Source organism: Maylandia zebra, linkage group LG6 (assembly GCF_041146795.1).
Source record: "Maylandia zebra isolate NMK-2024a linkage group LG6, Mzebra_GT3a, whole genome shotgun sequence".
Taxonomy (NCBI): Eukaryota; Metazoa; Chordata; class Actinopteri; order Cichliformes; family Cichlidae; genus Maylandia; species Maylandia zebra.
Window position 1 is genome coordinate 24,182,514 of NC_135172.1, and position 19,104 is coordinate 24,201,617.

Genomic DNA, 19,104 nt, shown 5'->3' on the forward strand with positions numbered 1-19,104 from the left:
TAATGTGCCTTGAGTGCTAGAGTCAGTCCCACAGAATAACATCTTCAGAGAAGAGTCATCATTTTATCTGGCCAACCTGACTCACCAGCTTTTGTCAGAATATGCTAGAGGTGGGCAGATCAATCGAAATATTGATAGTACCGACACCAATACTGGTATTGGATCTATGCTAGCACGATATGATCGATACTTTGTTGTAACTCTAACTGAATTGTGTTAAATTAATTACTTTTTGAAAGATGAAAACTATACCTCTAATGTGCTCTATGAAAAATATCTGAACCTTTTTGTGTTGACTGTCACATCTGTTTTATTTATAGACTATTACACGAACCAAATTCCTTTAGAGACGTGCACATTTACATTTACAGTTTAAAAAATACACGAAAAACTGAAAGATGTGTTTGATTTGTTTTGTTGTACTTTTGTTGAAATTAAAAATCACAGTAATTTAGTGGTCATTAAAATATGTTCAGAATTTCCAAATTGATGATGATTCATCGCAAAAGTTATGACACACTGATCTCCTCTAGATAACTTGCCTTTATAAGTTAAAAGTATCGTTATTGGCCATCCTGGCCCTGTGTTTACTTAGTATCGGATCGATACCAAAATCGGCAGCGTCACACAGCACTAGAAAATGCACATCTATGCATGGTCTGCCAGGCCAAAGTGTTTTATTAAAAACATGTCTGCACACAGCACCAGCTCTGACTTCTATCAAAGAGGAACCCGCCACAACACAGAGCTGCGCAACAACAAGCTTAATGACTACTACTTCTAGCCTGAGAGAAGATGAAAATAGCAAAAAAAAAAAAAAAAAAGGAGAAAGAAACAGCAGGGAAAATATAAAATAATGAAATAATCAGAAATATGTTTTCAGGAAAAAAAAACATGTTTTGAAATGAGATATTTGACAGCCTGTTTTTTGGAGCAGGGGGGTTGGCATTTAGCTGCACACAAAACGAGGCATGTTCAGCTATAAATATCTAACAGGTAGATGGGAAGAGCCTAATTGGTTTTCATGCATTTGCAGCAATATGTCAATTAATCAATGTGTATTTATCCACATGAGCAAGGAGGGATGCATTTGCATGTATGTGCTGAATGTGAAGCTGATCGCCTGCGTCATCTGCTCACCATTATGCTGTTGTGGATGAAGCCCTTACGGTAGCGGGCAGGTTTGAGGTGGGGGTACTCTTCAGTGCTGGTGACCCAAATGTTCCACACACGTTTCCAAGCCTCATACAGCTGCAGGTGGACCGGGTAGACACCCGAGTGGTGAGGGGCCACAGCGTAGCCCATATCCACCGGGATGTTGTGGTTCTGGAGAGAGGAGACGTGCAAAGACACGAAAAATGAGGTTTATACACATAAACAAAGAAATAATGGCATGCTTGCAGCTCCCAAACAAAGGACTTTGTAGCACATAAACAGCCTGACCTTGCAGATGAAGCACGTGCCTTGTACCGTGTTTGTTATGATGCTGGCCTTCGGGTTGGAAATTAAAAAAAATATATAGTTTGTACGAGCATGTGTGCGTGTGTGTGAGGGTGGATGGTTGCCGGGTGCATCCCGAAGACTGATGGTGTTGTCCTTTGCTCTGACACACACCTACACACACTGTCAAAGCTAAGCATCGGCGGCCAAAGGGGATGAAGGAGTGAAGTGTGCATGTGTGTGTGTGTGTACAGCAGAGGCTAGTGATCAGACTTTATGTTCACGCTCACCTTCAACAGCATGAACCAACCCCTCCTCGTTGTCTCGCGTGTGTGACAACGAATTCCAGCACGGTCATACAAATCATTTTTTGCTCGCTCACACAAACACAAACACATACACACAGGTACTAACAAAGCAGACAAAATAAAGCAGTGCAGAGCAACAAAAAGCACTCAACCTTGAGGGCTTCAGATTAACCAGGAGACATTAAATAGGACTCAGGTGTCTTTTAAAATAAGTGCATCATTCCCAGCAGGGATATTACATTTTATTTGTCTGTCGGAAGCAAAATTGTTCCTTCGCTGCTGCGCCCCAACCAAGTCTCAGTCTGTTAAAACATGCCCATATGCAACTAATTTGTTTAGCAGGAAGTGTAATCTCCCCAAACATTTGTAAATATATCATCAAACATAAAATAGCACAGTTTACATGGCATATGTTATCGTGTTTGATGTCAAATCGCAATATGAAAAAGGCACCAAAACGTCCAATACACTTTTTAATGACTCCAATTTATTAAATCCAGACACACCTATATTATTGCATGATTTTAAGCATGAAAACAATTCAAACTGGTGACTTATAAAAATGTAATTCCCCGCAAAGTTGGCATAAAAAGGGAAATTATCTATAGGGACTGAAAGTGGCTGTAAAAATGTTTACATGTGCTCTAAAGTTGAGCAATTTATCACGGGAATAATCTTTCGGCACTGACTCGCTTTTGAATCCAGCCTCATGTGGCCACGCAAGGAACTGCAGTTTTGCAATGGCTTCATTTTCAGCCCCACACGTCAACATAGATGCCCTTGAAAAAAGTGCAGTCTTGGGAAATTCGTATGATCAAGGACCCACAAGACGAAAACCACACTGACAGAGACGGTGAAAGAAATATGTGTGCGTGCTTGCCCATCCATCTCACCAGAGCAAACTCTTTGTTGAGGACCATCTGCTCCAGCAGTGAGGACTCATTGTGGAAGAGGTGAGGCTGCATGTGGCTCCACATGTGGGGGAACCACCAGAACTCATCTACATACTTCAGTAGCAGATCGTCTCCCTCGTCCTCCTCTGCTGTGCCTACGCTCACAAAAACGCACAAACAGAACAGGGCAAAAGGAGAAATAAAGCATTAAGCACCTTACAACAACAGGCAGATTCAGATTACGTCCAAATGAGTGCTATCCATAGCTTCCTGCTGGTGCAGGGTTAGATAAGAATCACTATGCAACCCAATTGTCTTAAGGTTGTGTTACTAAATATGGTAGTCCGATACCATGGAGATGATGCCATAGCAATAACAGATGCGATGGAGATGTGTTCTAGTCTGCATCAGATTTCTTCTAATTATAATCATGTTCGGCCTCACCTCGATTTTTCTTTTCCAGTGAATCCCACACCTTCATTCTCTTACTGCAGATTTAGACAATTTAAGTAGAAAATCAATAAGCACTGTCCTTGGAGCCAGAAGGCAGCGGAGGATCCAATGCAGTATGTCATAACCTCATAAATGTGTTAAATGTGTTACTGTGCAACTTTAAATCTAAAGCTATTAAATAACATATATTGGTTTTAGTGATGATGTGATAACATATGCACACTATAATTATAATTAGAACCATGTGGGTCACGTTATTCCTGTATGTAAAGGATGGATGTAGCTACCCTGTTCTGTTGGTTAGTCCCATCCTAAAGCCTGTCACCATCCTGATGCTTTGCAAACAGGTGTGACCTGTCATACGTGGATCGAACTAAGAAACTGAGGTGCATTCGTCATATGCCAGCTACTTGAAAATTATACGGTAGCTATTCCCAAATGCATATTCTGATTGTTGGTCTCTAACTATGGCCATAATTTCGAAAATTACAGTTTTTCTAAATCGCTTTGGTGCAACTCTCACACCAGAAACGTCATTCTCACTGTTCTTAACGCAGTTCCCAAATCAGTAACGCATTTCCCCACCGACATCAGGCTTTCTCATTATTTTTATGCACACTGCTGTAATTTTACACGAGCTTCACTGATATTCGTATTTCAACGCTAAAAGTATTTGTTAGTGTGTCGAAGCAGTTCTCATTTGAATGCCACAGCTTGTTAAAACCGTGTGTACTTTTGTGTGTCAGTACCCTTCATCTCTCACTTTCCTGAATACTGTCCAGTATTGCATTAGTGTTCTCAATCAAATCACTTCAAACTTATTTCAAATATTTTTGAAAGAGCAAGGCCAGCAACACACTGTCAGTGCTCGTAAAAATAAACACATGTTCTCAATAGCCACAGCTACATGCCATGTCACTGCTAATTAGACACAAGGATATACTATACAAATACACCCACTGGTCACTTTATTAGTTACACCTTGCTAGTACTGGGTTGGACCCTCTATTGCCTTAAGAATAGTTTGTGTCATAGATTCAGGAAAGCGCTGGAAATATTCCTCAGAGATTTTTCTTCGTGCTGACACGACAGCAACTGCGTGATGCTGTCAGCTGCTTATTCAAATTTCCCCTTCCACTACATCCCAAAGGTGTCCTGGAGCACTGAGATCCACATTCAGTTGTCTTTCTTCCATATTGTGATGCTCAGTTTGAACTTCAGCAGGCTGTCTTGACCATGTCTACATGGCTAAATGCTTTGAGTTACTGACATATGATTGGTTGATTAGATATTTGCATTAGCGAGTAGTTCAACAGGCGTACCTAATAAAGTGTTTGCTAAATGTAAGTAGTGTGATTTTAGTGGACTACACAGTACTTGGTGGTATGTTCTGAGACTGTTTTCTGTGTTCTGATGCATATAGTTACACATGCATCATTTTGCATTCATTTGAAGTTTCAAATAAATCCTTCACATTTCTTCTTTGTGACTGAACACTTGTTACTCCACATTATGCCTACATTTTTGCAGTATTCTTTATAAAGTCACTAAGGCTTATCATAAAAATACCAAACTATTTGGTGTCCAAGTCCTAAAATGGTGATGAAAGGGTTTGTATTCATTGGTTCATTGCAGCTGCTAACTGTACCAAAACAGTGTAGTTTATACTTCTCTGCAATAAGTTTCCCTTTCTTAGAGTCACCTTAGTGGAATATTAATTAAACTATAAAGATGTATTTGTGTCATGTTGATTCATGTATGGAAAAACTGCCTTTCAACAGGAGAAAACCTCCAGCGGAAACAGGCTCAGGGAGGAGCGGCCATCTGCCGCGACCGGTTGGGTGGGGAGAGGAATAGTTGGTGTGGAGCACCCACAATTTCATTGTACATGTACAACGACAATAAAGGCTATGCTATTCTATTTTATTTGATTCTCTTAAGTATGTACACATAATTTTTTGTATTCATCATATTTAAATTATTTTGCAAAGGTTAGATAGAAAAACACGAGAAAACCCACCTGTGTGGTAGAACTTCCCAGAGAAGCCCAGATTAAAGGTAAAGTTGGAGATCTGAGAACGAAGCTGCTTCTGAGTATCAAGGAGAGCCTGTAAACACAGACAGACAGTCAGACAGACAGATAGACAGATGCAAAATAAAAGCAATATGTTTATTTCTCCCCAGCGAGTCTACACATACAAATTGGTTTTAGATCTTGTGTTTCTGTGATGTATATTTAAGTGAGCACTTGTTCCTTCGACAGCTGCCAGGATGGCCGTATGCTCATGTCAGTATGGCTGCTCAATGGAAGCAGTCACCAATGTGCTCTTGCACTGTGTCTCATTATTAGAGTCTCCTCTTTTGTTTTCTACATGCACAAGTCTTCCGTTCCCGTACTTAAAGTTTCTGCAATCTCTAGTTTCAGTGCTCGAATCAGGATTTTCCTCACTTATTTAATGACTTCATTAGTTTACTGGCCTTTAAACAAAGACTCTGTAATGAGTGTTAACTAAAGAGAGTCGCACACTCTGCACACACACACACACACACACACACCGACAGTAATGCAAGTTAATGAAGGTCAGTGCATTAGTAGCCTCTGGAGGGTGGACTAATACCCCCACCCCAATACACACACACACACACACACACACACACAATCTCCTCCCTTCTGATCACTGTTTCCATCCATCCCTAACATTGCCAAGTGAAACCCTGAATATCCCTGCTGCCTCTCTCTGTCTCCCTTTCTCCTTCTATTTTTCCATCTTCCCACTTGTGAGAACCTGCAGCTGCCTCTCTGCCCCCCTTCCCCATTTGTCTTCCACCCCTCCCACCCTTCTCTCAAACTCCATCTCTCCCTCGCTTGCTCCGTGAAAATGTCACATTCTCAGGAGACAGGGCTGCTCTAATTTGAAAGGAAGGATAAAGCACCATGGAGGAAAGAGCGCTCACTCTCCCTTTCTATAGCCCTCTACCCCTGCTCCCTCCCCCGCGCTCTCACACTCTTCTTGCTATCGTTGCACTTCCTCGCCATTTGCACCCGCAAATATTTTGTTTATACTTAAAACTCTTGTAATTCTCTTTATATCTCAGTCTGCTGGGTCTTTCCGTTGGGCTATAAGCTCCACGTCTCCACTACCAATCTTTGTCATGCCGCTTTTAATCGATCCCCAGGAACCCTCCGTGATTTACGAGACCTGAGCACAGCTGAACTGAGAGCAAGGAATTGGTTCCAGGCAGTCTTCCCCACTCCCGCGCTCCGTTTTCCCCTCTCTTATTTCCTCCCGAGTGTGTCTCTCAAACCAACAAATACACAGACACATGCGTGGAGTGTCTTCATTAACTCTAATCTAATGGTGCTGAAGATGGCTGCATGCTGACAGATGTGCACAACTCCCTAATCTGATCCCCTGTCTACTCTGCTATGACACCCTCTATATCTTACGCACACATGCACACGCGAGCCAACGTGTGGATAGAAAGACTTAAGAATTAAATTAAGTTTGTAGCTGAGTGCTTTGCATGGTAACTCAATCTACACTGCCTGATGCACTTGGTCAAAATGTATTATTAACGCGTGTGTAGATAACTGTGAGACTCGGCGTAGGTGTGTGTCCAAGTGTGCGGTATATTAGTTTGAACGTCTCATTTGTATTCTGTTACCAAACATCCACAGAGGAAACAGAAGAGTCACAAAGAAAATGTTTGCTGCTTTTAGCATGTTTGGCTATGAAAGTCAGCATCATGGCATCTCTGTTTCATCGTATGGATTTTTGGGACTTTATCCCTCTGCTCTGGAGGCCTGAAGGGGTCATGTCTGGTAAGATAGAGACTGAAGCGTGATGACCCGACTGTCTTCCAGTCCTCGTCTTGTGTTTTACTTCTGTAGAGACCTCAAAGACAGTTTTGTGTGCAGATACTTCAGGATCTCACGGTTTTCTCTTATCTAGAGGGAAGTAAAAAGGAACCTATCTGTGGAAGGATAAACTTTAGAGCTGGATAATCACTAACACCAGTGCTCATCGCTCTTCTCCTTTGCTTTTGAAACCCTTTACATGCAGGTCTTCTGAAAGATTAGACCCGCATAAGGGTAAACCTGTGTCTCACTAAATATTTTCCTCCCATTTCTGACTCGACACATACTTTTACTGTGTCGCAGCATAATTGTGAACAGAATGTGTTTTTAAACTCTTTTTTTGATGTTCCATTTTTTGGGGATTCTAATTTGAGTCCTCCTGAAAAGGATTATTCTGACATGAAGCGCTGTGAAAGGGACAATGTGATGTTGACAAATTGTTGCATCAAAGAAGCTGCTATTCAGGAGCCAACTCTCACATTGTAAACATCAGAGAAGCAACTGACAGGGTGATGTTTTTTTCTTTTTTTCTTTTCAAAACTCTCGGCAATTACAAAAAAACCTTTACCAGCAACAAATAACTGAGACAGGGTTCTCAACCGTGCGTCAGTTCTCGAGTGGCTTTCCAAATCCATTCAAAAGCTAGATTTTGGTGGGAAATTAATAAAGAAAGCTGAAAAGAAACAAAGAAGACAGAGTGTTTTGTTAATGCCTCGGTGATAGCAAAGCAAAACAAAACACAGCAGACACTAATCAGAAAAAAACCAACCAAAAAAAAAGAACTCAGTGCGCTCGGTGAACGATTGCTGTTTACTGCTTTCAAATTAGACCCAGCTTCTCAGAGTTTATGAACCACTAAAGTATGTGCAGGTATGAGCAGGGAGAAGCGTGGGTACATGGTGAGCAATAAATAAAATAATAATAATAAAGGGAGTTCACTTCCTTCCTTTAATTCTGCCTCTCAGAGGGACAGAGACGTCTCCTTGTGCTGGTTTTCTTAGCGGAGCTGAAAAAAACAGAGCCCGAGTGTCTGCTGGATCCTGAGAATAGTTTTGAAATTGGCCAAAAGTGATTCTCTCTGGTAGGCAAAGTGAGAGTTGGGAGGCAGGACTATGCAGGGCGCGAGAGATCCTTCCAATCCGAGCGATGAAGGTAAACGCACACACTGGGATTAGCGGTCGAGCAATAGCCCTAATTTCTGTGCCCAATCCCACTGCTTCCTAACACTGCTAGTGTCAGAAGCGATGCCAGTTGTTTCTGTGTATGTGCGAGCGGTAGTGTGCGTCGGCGCGTGTACTTTCATGTGTGTGTGGAGGAAGAGTTGCCAGCTAGATGTTGGAGTTCAAACAGATGGTAGACAGGCATCTGGACAGCTGGCACTCACTGCCTTTCAAAAACCCTTTACAGCAACCACCTCTTCACCATATCCCCATTCTGTCATTCTTGCATTTGCACTGCTTCTTTTTCTCCCGTTCCTTTTCCTTTCCACAGCTCTAAGGCTCACTGGGATATCTAAAATAATAAGAGCAATTATAAAATAACTTATTTTAAGTCGAATTTTTTTTAACACACAAGTAAATTCGAAGGCGAGAGAAACAACAAACAAGAGAGGAACACTTATCGAGTTTTAATTCCTCTGCGAAAACGAAGCGGGTCAAAGTTCTTGATTCATCTACATGAGTGCTTTGTGCCTACACTGTATGTGCGTGTAATGTTAACACTAGACCAGCAGATTTAACTGGGTCAGGCATCTCTATTTGATGAGCAGAAAGAAAACCGCACTAGTTAATGCCAGCCTTCCCTTCGCTCACTCTTCCCGTCCCTATTCCACTTCCACGCTCACTTGTCAGATTCAAGTCAGTGTAGCCTATTATATTGAAGCATTTTTACTAAATCATCTATTCACTTGCATTTACGTTTCCAAGGTACTTGTGATTGCTTTGGCATCGCCATACTCACGCTAAATTCTACTTGGCAGCCCCTCAAGGAGTTTGAGTTTCAGTGATTGCAGTGACTGCAAAACCTGCCTCATTTTGTGGGAGAAAATAATGGCCCGCGGCCACATTCTTAGAGTTTAATTGGAGTAAAACTAGAGCACTGACAACAACTGTTAATTAAACCAAATGAGTTATAAAGATATATATGCATATATGTTTTTTTAATAGGTAAATGCTTTCTTTGCAGTACTCTTTACAACACTGGTGACTGTCTTAAAAAATAATTAAATAAAGACAATTTAATCTTGCAAATTCATTTCCCTAATAGCATATCTGCAAAAGTTCTCTGCAGGGTTGGCTGTGATCATTTCTCTCGCCCTGATCGGGGGGATGAGTGAGAGCAGATGTCAGGATGCATCATGCTGGAAGCGTTATCCCGCTCTCCTCTGGCATCCTCTATATAATTTCTTTTTCTTCTTTCCCACCTGCAATGTTGTCATTTACCTAAAGGGTACGTGCTTTAAATGATTGTAGCACAGACAAAAACAAAGAGCTTTGTGTGCCTGTTGTAACAAAAGACCCTAATCAATCCTCTTTCTCGAATCTCCTTGGCTCTGCACTGATTTTTTTGTTGTTGTTTAATTTTTCATCCACTGTTTATGTCTTTTTTAATTCATTAGTTACGTAACAGCATTTGGCAAACTGGCAAACGGATATGGAAAGAGCTTAGTTTGATTGACTTAAGTTGCAAATGTGCATCATACTTAATTGGGTCTAAAGATTAACTAGAAATTGGATTGCACAATAAATTAGAGACAACTAAGCCAAAAACCTTCACTGAAATCTGTATATTGCTCATTTTGTGTAATGCCATTTTTGTTTTCAATTTAAGGTTAAATCAAAGCGATTATAAGGATATTTTAAAATAAAAGACTTTAGCTCATTTATTTATTTGAAACTGGCGTGCTGCACATTGTTTTCGGCCCTGTGTCAGGGAACGCTGCAAAAACCGGGCCTTCTATTCAATCTTACAGACAAGATGGTACTTTACGGTTTATTAGGCCACATGAAAGTGGCAACTATTTGACTCGCTAAATTGAAAAAAAAATCATGAAAATGGCAAAAAAGAATTGCCTGGTTCTGTTTCCGTAAACACAATTTAATCTTATTTACTCAACTATTTGTTTCTTACAAGTGCAAGATGTGGACTGGGGGTACATAAAACATGGCAAACTGTGGGCAGTTTCCTAAGACATGATGACATTTCTAGCGCTGGACAATTGAATATATACGCATAAGAATATGAGGGGAGAGTTTATGCAACACAGAAAAGTTCTGTGTTGGCATGAGGCAACCGTGCAAATCACAACAATCCAAAACAATCTTTTTCAGATGACTGCAGCCCCGTGTTCTGAAAGAGTGTGCATGTCATGGCATCTGAATCCACAAGCAAGATGCATGTTTACACTAGTGTTTCTTCTAAACTTGATGATGCCACTAGAGAAAACACCTTGGAGAGGAAGAGAACGAGAAGGGAGTCAAGAGAGAGGCTTAGAGAGGAATACAGATAGGCCAGAGATAGTGATCAATGACTCAGGCGAGGAGGAAGGTGTGTGGAGGAGGAGGAGGTGGAAGGGTGGAAAGGTGGAGGTGATAAAGAGAGATCTGAAGATGAGGATCTGACACCTCCCTCAGGACCACTCTGAGGCGGAGGAGAGGAGAAAACCTACACGCATGAATTAAAAAACACAACCACTGGCACAAGTATCATTGATGGGAGCTTTTGACTGGCATCATTCCTCATTTTGAGAAATGTCATCCGTGGGGTGCCTCCCTGTGAATCATTTTAATAGAGGAAATACAGCTGTGTGTGTAAGTCTGTGTGCAGACAGAAAGGGAGGGGGGTGTAGGTATTGTTTGTCACCAGATGAACTCGTGGGGTGAGACTAATGACGAGTGCAGAGAGAAGGAGGGTGGCATTTTAATTGGTCTCTCTCTCTCTGTCTCACTCCAGTCTCCTCTCGGAGAGAACATGAGACTGAATGCTGGCTCTGCAGAGGTAAAAAGGGATTTCGAGCACTGCTCCTGCAAACATCTTGTTCCACTAATTGATCGATAACATTCCGTGTTACATACTTTGCTGCGATGTTGAACATAAGCTGCCTTCAAAGCACCGGGGAGGATTGTATTTGTCCTTCAAAAGTAGTTATTGTGGTATCTTTCATTTATTTTTTCATATCATCTGTCAGATGTCACATGGTTGAATGAAACCATTATGAAATATGAAAAAAAAAAAATGCTTGGACAGACCTTCGAGCCGCTTGATTACGGGAGATAAAAACGCCCTTTAATATCATCACAGTCATCAGTCGGTCACTTCTGACCCAAATTGAATCAACAACAATTTACATATTTTACTCCATAAAGCTATCTCCATCAGACCTTGGCAGACAGCTCGCTTTTGTGATTAAAATGATTTTGCCGAATTCTGCTAGTTTTCATCTTTTTCAGCTGTCACCTTCACACAAAGCCAGATGTATATTACGCACAGGGTCATCTAATATGAGTCATCCCTTTCAACAGCTTTTCAGTGACATCCTGCTCGAAGGGACGGGCTTGTTTTTAAGAGCCCATCTGAAATCTAAGCAACAGCTTTTACTACTCTGTCTCTGCACCGTGACAGACGTAGCAGAAAACAGGGGAAATGAATGGGTGGATCACATCATTATGAATGTTAAAGCCCTAACATCACCTAATATTGCCTCCAAAAAAACGGCTTCAACACATAAGAGCAGGTTTGCCTCTGTCAGTCGGGATTGTTCTGGCTCATTCTGCAGATGCTCTGTCGATTTTTGCTGGCTGGCTCAACACCTTTGTGTTTTTTCTTTTTTGTCATTTTTTAACTGGACCACTTTTTGCAGTGTGCACTTTACCCCCGCTGGGGTAGGCCGCTGCTGCTGAATGTCAACACCCAAGGTTTCCCAGCAAAAACACGGCATTGTGACGACGTGATTAAAGTTATTCGCTTATTTGTCAGTGGTTTTAATGTTGTGGCTGCTGGTGCATGTGGTAAGTTGCCTTACTCATACTGTAATCTGACAACTTCACCCGAGGCTGTCCATCTCTGAGGGGACAGCTGCTACAAATCATCATATTCCTGCTCCCTTACTTCCTCCCTTCTGATTTCTCATTTCCCTTCAGCATTTTGTTTCTCTGAAAATGCAAAGTTAGCTTCTAGCTCTTCCCTTGGGCGCAGCGCTCTAACTTTCTCTACCTCCCCCCTCCCGCCCTCAAACTATTTTCCTTTTTGATCTTTTCCTTGAGCTTTCCTGTCTGCAATTGCCAACTATCCTGAAGTATAGAGAGACGAGTCGAAATATGGAGGTAATGTGTTTCAAATGGCATCCCTCCCTTTTTTTTCCTGATCCTATCTCTCTCTATCTATCCATCTCCTCCTCTCCATCGCTTACTCTGTGCGCATCTCCCTGCCCTTCTGTTATGGCACTGGTTCATCCTCATGTATATTTATGCTATAAAGCTGAAGAGTCAGGCAGACTTAAAATGAAAACTCCAACTAGGGAGCATTTGTGTGTTCATTTTGTGAACGCGCAAATGCACTCAGCAATGTGTGCGAGAGTGTGCCCGTGTCGCTGCGTGGAGGTACATGTGTGTGACCATGTGTGAATATGCACTCTTTTATCCTTTTTGGATAGAAGCATCTTTTTTATATTCAAGGGTGGAATTCCTCTCCACTTCGCCACACACTGCATTCCTGCTTTTTCAGCCCTCTCCATTCCTCTCATCTCCGGCCCAAATTTCCGCCACGGACAGGTGCCTCATTTTTTTGTCAGTGCCTGACAGGACAGGTGAAAGTGACATTCTAATCTAAAGCAGTAATTCAGGAAGCAACCAACCACACACACACACATTTCTATATCACGTATATATATCCTGTGACTGCAGGGGGATGAGCAAACTCTTCTCTTCTTAGCTCATGCACGTAACCACATAACAGCAAAAATCTCACCTTCCTTAGAGTCCTCCCCCGACACGCACACACAAACACCTCCGACAGTCGCACGGACCGACACACTGCTATACATGAAAACCCCCCAAAACACAATTTATTTTGCTTGAACCTCTCGGAGCGAGAACGCACTGGGAGAATGTGACCAATGATTTCAAACAAAATTCCTCCTGCTGGGGAGATTTATCCACCCTCCAGCAAACAGGAAATACTTTTTCTCTCATAAATATTACATTCACTCAACATTTTAAGTCTTTGGAAATATTTTACTTTGCCACGCATACATCACTTAGGTTCACGGCTCTTTATCTGCATATATATATACGCATACATCACTTAGGTTCACGGCTCTTTATCTGCATATATATATATATGTGTGTGTGTGTGTGTGTGTGCGCGTGTGTGTATGTGTGTGTTTGTTCATGCAAGCGTGTGTTTTGAAACAATAGCTGTCCTGAGAGGCAGGCTGCATGGCTGACTCTCCTTTAGTTTTCCTAAGAGGAGGAACGTGGGAAATAGGAATAAATGCCATTCATCTTTTGACTGGCTCATTCACTACCTCTCTTTCTCTCTCTCCCCCTCTCTCTCTTACCCCTCCTGTTTCCCCCTTTCACACCACATCTTTGTTCCTTTAAATGGCCCCTTTTGGCTAAATCTCCATTTGAGAATACCCTCTCGTTGTACCCCAACAAATATGCACTTGATACAACAAACACACAGGGGCCTTACACACATACAAAAGCTCCTCCAAATATCTCCTCAGAGCACTCATGCCCGAGCTAAAAAAAAAAAAATCCTCTAAAATACTCTCCTGGAACAATCTTCTGCTGAGGTGACTTACAGTGCAATCGGAAAAATCTCCTTATCTCCACCGCTGCACTGCCATCAATTACTGTTTTTAGAAGTTGATACCAGAATGAAAAATCTAATCCAACTCAACTGACCCGACATGAATTCATCCTCCTTATCCCTATCTTTCTCTCTCTAATTCACATTATCTCACACACACACACGCATGCCCCAGCACCATCATACCTTCACATCCTTGGCATTCATGCGTGTCCCTTCTTTCCCCACAAAAATGTCATCTATATCCACCAGTATGTGCCGGTCCAGACCCAAAGTAAGCTTCCTGTCTGTGAGGTAGGAAATGGCATCCACCAGGATGAGTCTGTGGAGCCAGTAGGCCAGTCCCTGGCCAAAAAGCACTCTCCTCACCCCATCGTATAGTCCCATGTCCTGTACCACTGTGGCCTGGAGGCCTTGACTGAACCCAGGCCCTGAATTATCACCGCTGCCTGCGCCTCCACCCTCCTTAGCCCGTGCGTGCAGCACCGCCTGGTATGTGGAGTGATTAGAGGAGAATGAAGTCCAGTCTTCACCGGGTAAAGGTCCTCGATCTGTCCCGGGTTTGGTAAGGTGCAGAAGAGGTGAACTAGAGACCACACAACAGTCCCAAAGCGCCTGGTTGGTCCTAAGCACCAGTGGTAGTCCTCGCAGTTTGAGAGTAGATGGGGAGTTTTCCGTGGAGCGATAGAAACCGATGATGCCCACTCTATACTCAGTACAGTACTGATGCAACAGCTGTCTGTTCCACGTGTCTGCATTTGCATACTTTAACAGATTCTCATAAATGATGAGCGAAAATCGTCCACGGCCCTTTTCTGTAAGTGGCGGAAGGTCGCCCTTTCCTGAAGCAATCTCCATCCGGAACTGGAAATGTGCCGACTCCAGTATAGCTACAATGTCTTGGCCAAGCTGGGAGTACTGGGACTCCACCAGTACCAAAACTACTTGGTCAGTGTAGACATGTGTGTGAGGAGGGTTGGGAGGATAGGGGTACGGGAGCTGACGATACGGGGACATGGAGAGCGGCTGGGAGCAGGCGGGCTCAGGGGATTGTCCGAGCTGCATGGAAGGGGAGGAGTTCGTAAAGAGAAAATAGGCAGAGAGGAGCAGGGAGACGAGACAGCAGGAGGCCAATAAGAGCAAGAGCCTTCGTAAATGGCGGCGGAATCGGACGGCCACAGTCATTGCAACCTGTTGAGGGGTCGTGCGCAGGAAGAAGTGACGTCTTTTGTAGTTTGTTGAAGTCTAGCGAGCAAGTCCAGGAGACAGAGCGTTTCTGGAAACCCGAGCGATTGACTAGGCGTGAGACAGGAGCAAACCCACAAAGCCACTCAGGTGTGTGTCATGTCACCATGGCAGTCGGATAAGGGAGCTGTGCCGGATGTCAGGGAACAAAGGTCTTGATTGAAGCAAAGTAGCCGAGGTGCTCGACTCCCAGTCCTCGTAGTGGAATCACGTGCGCAGATGGAGGTGGGCGATGATTAATATCTGCAGGGAAAGGGGACAAGGAGAAAAGAAGAAAGAGTGAATTTGCCGGGCAAGGTTGAATAGTATGCATTAGTTCTCTGCGTGCCTGCTTGCGGGTGTGTGTGTACCTTGGTTGTGCCACCCTGGGGAATGTGAGGGCACAGCTGGTAACTACTGTGCTGATTGAAAACAACTCACATCCTTAGGGCTTAGCCAACCTCTGGCACACACACACACACAAATAACATCACAGTTAAAAAAGCACAGACACAACACAAAAGTCAATCCCCGCGAATAAACAACAGCTGGTTGTGTGTTAATATGGCTGTGCAGGGAGGTGGATATGGGCTCAACTAATCACTCCTATAAAGTTCCACTGAGAATACATCTAATTGTGCCAAACTCTGTGCACCTCTGTCCCATTTCTGAGCCTAATCATCTGAAATACCACAAAATTAGAGTCGGAATCCTTTAGCCAGGAGCACTAATCTGGGGGGAGTCCATGACAGTACAGAGGAAATGAAGAGCGGGAGAAAAGCGTAAGAATAAGAGAGACAGAGAAAAAGAGCGGAGAGGGGAAAAAAATGCAATGAATTATAGAAAGAGACAAAAAAGACCAGGATTAGCATCTTAATGTATTTGCCGGGAGCCAGGGAGAGAAAAAGATCCCACAGCATCTCTTACTCTTTCTCCCCCCCATCCTCCAATCCAAGTTCTGTCATTTTGCACCCTTCTTCTTCTCTCCTTCTGTCTCTTTGAATATCAATAGTCTTTCCTCATGTTCTCCACCCTTCTGTCTTCCTTGCTTTTAGTGAACACGAGAAACAAGAAGGTCGCAGAGGAAGGGGGCTTTAAATATAACACCAGAAAATGAAACAGGGATGATGTGAAAATGTATTCTTTTTATCTCTACGCCAACATGAAGAAGATAGTTGTATGATTTACTTGAAAAAAATATATGTCATCCTAACTGGGACTTGAATTAGGAGTAGTAGCTCTGATAAATGTGTTCAAAAGTTACACCCGCGTGAAAAATGCGGAGGATACTCTTAGAAACAGAGCGTAAGAGGCGGATAAAGAAGCGCCTATGACTTAGGGACAGGTGAGTTTCTCAACAGCACGGTTGAGCTGATTGAACCTGTTACTCTATGCATGCATGTGCCCCACTGTTGGAACCACAGGAGGGCGCTGGAATTGGATTAACATGGACAGTTGGACGGCTCATGTGGAAGTTTTCGCCCCTTTTTTAATAACTTAATGCGCTGTTGTCGTTAGTAAGAAAAACAATAGGAAACAGCTCTTGCTTTGCACATTTTGTCAATTTTAATATGAAACAAAAAGTTTGTGCAGCTTCGAATTTTTCAAAACTGCAGTTTTTAGCTAAAAAAAAGAAGGGAATTTTGGTGTTTGTCACAAAATAACTGTTGATGGTTTATAACTGATGATATTTTTATCTGCGACCTTTCTTTAAAATCCGAAAGACAAAAAAGAAGCTTTAGATTAACAGTGTAGTTCTTCTACCTATATTAGGAAGGCTGAAGAGGGTGGGAGAAAAAAACACAAATTTAGTCTTCCGTCTGTTGGACCCACGGAGACAACAATACCTCTTAAAAAAAAAAGCAGGTGGCACGCACCACAGATTCAGGCAGCTTGAATGAAAAAAGGCTAACTCAAACTTAACAGCAGGCAATAAAAGAGTTTTCCAATCCGCTTTCTCACGCTGGACTTTATCTAAAGAACCGATTCGCCCACTTACCTTTAACCGACCACGAGGCACCGCCGTGCGGGGAGAGGGGAGTGGTGAGTGTGCAACGCTGCTTCGGATGAGTCCAGAGCTCCGGTGTCGGTGGCGCACCACTCCCGTGTGTTTCGGATGCTGAGGCGTTTTGCCATCTCTCTCTCTCTCCTTCTCTCCCTCTCTCTCCCTCTCTCCCCTCCACTAGAGCAGTAGGGGCGGCCAGCCGGAATGATCCGCTCTCCTCCCCTCTTTCATCATTCTTCGCTCTCTCTTACTCTCCCTCCCCCTGCTGTCTCCTCTCTCGGTGCGAGCTATGCTCACTTGTCCCTTTATCTCATCTTATTAAGGTGGAGATTAGCTGGTAGATATCCGTAGACGCAAGAGGTGCCCGTAAACGACTGGCTGCCGCGCGTAAACGCCGCGGTTTAAGAGCGCCTACACGAGTGGAGGTGAGCTAGGGGAGGGAGAGAGAGAAAGAGAGAGAGGGAGGTGGGAGATAGAAAAGGAAGGAGGGGTGGGTTGGGGCTCGGTTTGATTGACACAAACAGCCTTTTTCTCGGGCATCAGCGATCACGGACCCGGTAAAAGCTCAACGGCCCTTTAGTTGGTGTTAGTTGGATGAGGGATGTCACACACCGATACGCACCGGTGCAAGTTAATGGCGCGCTTTTACCGACTCTCTCTCGCTCTCATCGGACAAGTTATAGTACTCAAGGATGAAAGAATAAGAAGAAAGGAGTAACGCTTTAGACTGCAGCCAGGTTCGCGTCACAAAGAATATGACCAGTGCCGGGAAATGTCTTATAATCACTATTCAAAGCACCCTGACTCATGCATATTTGCCCACATGTGATTCAGCCTCAACGTGACTGATTTTGTACATGTCCATCAAACAGTCACAGCTTTTCAACCATGAGGGGTATTGGTGGGGTGGGGAGTGTTCGTGTTTCTTTCTTTCTTTTTTAATCTTTTTTTTAAGTTGTTCCCTTTTTACATTCTAGTAGTTCATCAATCTCTTTAACCTAATTGTAGCGACACACTCTAGCTCACACAAGTCTCCATGGAGCTGGTGGGCCCCTCATTCACATCACAATGGAGCTTGTTGTAGTAGTGTGTGTTCGACAGAGAGCATACGGCATAAAGATAATGTATCAGCTTTAGAGAGAGAGGAGAGCCTCACCGGAAACTTTATGCAAAGAACTTTAAGGTGCACATAGTAGCGCGGTGGAAAACACATCCAAACTGTTAACATGTGAGTTCTCATACACTTTGAGAATTTTTTTCCCCACTCTTGGGTCATACTCTGAGTCGATAGTTCCACAATTCGTGGCTCCCACTTTAGCCATAATAACTGAGTGGTGATGGTGAGTAACAGAGCCTGAATGAAATACCGCATAACAGCCAAAATATCATGCCCTACAGAATGGAATCCAGAGATAATGAAGGTTTGGATTGGAGTGTGATTGTGTTTGTATGTAAATTAGTGTCAGTGGGTGAAGTGTAATTAGAGAGGCTGTTCACCCATTTCCTCCACATTACAAGTGAAGAAGCGGCCCTTGCTATGGTGCTAGTTGGAGACAATAAGCCAGAAATGAAAACCAGACAGCTGTGTGCAGGGTGCAAGCGGGACTGCGCTAACCCTAAAGGTAATTACAGACTTGCCCATTGCCACAAACCCCAAGAATAATAAGTGCTGAGAATGCTAAGCTCACACATGTGTGACTATACGCTGTCTCCAACTCGCAGCGGAACACAAAAGGATGCAGCCGCTCGCACAAATGCATGTGAGAGTGCACACGCAACAAAGGACTATGTGAAAAGTGTCAGAGCTGCCATGTTCAACTAGCACCCTGACTGTTCAACAGAGAAGAGCATGGAGATAAATGAGAGAGAGCGAGAGAGATGGAGAGCGGGAGGCAGAATGCTTGTTGTCTTCATCAGAGGCTTTTGTTAAGTGAGAGATAAGAGAGGAGGAGCGACCGATTCCCCCTCTTTTCTCTCTCCCTGCTGAGAGCTAAATGGTGGCTCTGCGAGTCTCTGGTCCTGTGCGAGGCCCTGAAGAGAGCAAATGGAGCTCAAGTGCAAAAGCAGGAGGGGGACGAGGGGACGTTATCACCACGATGCATCACATAG

The 19,104-nt window shown here is 43.3% G+C and overlaps 1 protein-coding gene across 2 annotated transcripts in view; it reads right to left on the reverse strand.

Annotated features, from left to right (window-relative positions):
- The window catches only part of ndst3 (N-deacetylase/N-sulfotransferase (heparan glucosaminyl) 3), a 48,303-nt gene extending 30,889 nt beyond the window's left edge, over positions 1–17,414 (reverse strand). For both annotated transcript variants that reach the window (XM_004549531.3, XM_004549532.3), the window contains exons 1-5: positions 16,990–17,414; positions 13,953–15,254; positions 5,115–5,202; positions 2,642–2,796; positions 1,141–1,326 (exon numbers count right to left, since the gene is read on the reverse strand). In XM_004549531.3, coding sequence (XP_004549588.3) covers positions 1,141–1,326; positions 2,642–2,796; positions 5,115–5,202; positions 13,953–14,951 — 1,428 coding nt within the window. In that variant the 5' untranslated portion in view covers positions 14,952–15,254; positions 16,990–17,414. The remainder of the gene's footprint in view (positions 1–1,140; positions 1,327–2,641; positions 2,797–5,114; positions 5,203–13,952; positions 15,255–16,989) is intronic.
- Positions 17,415–19,104: the final 1,690 nt, after the last annotated feature.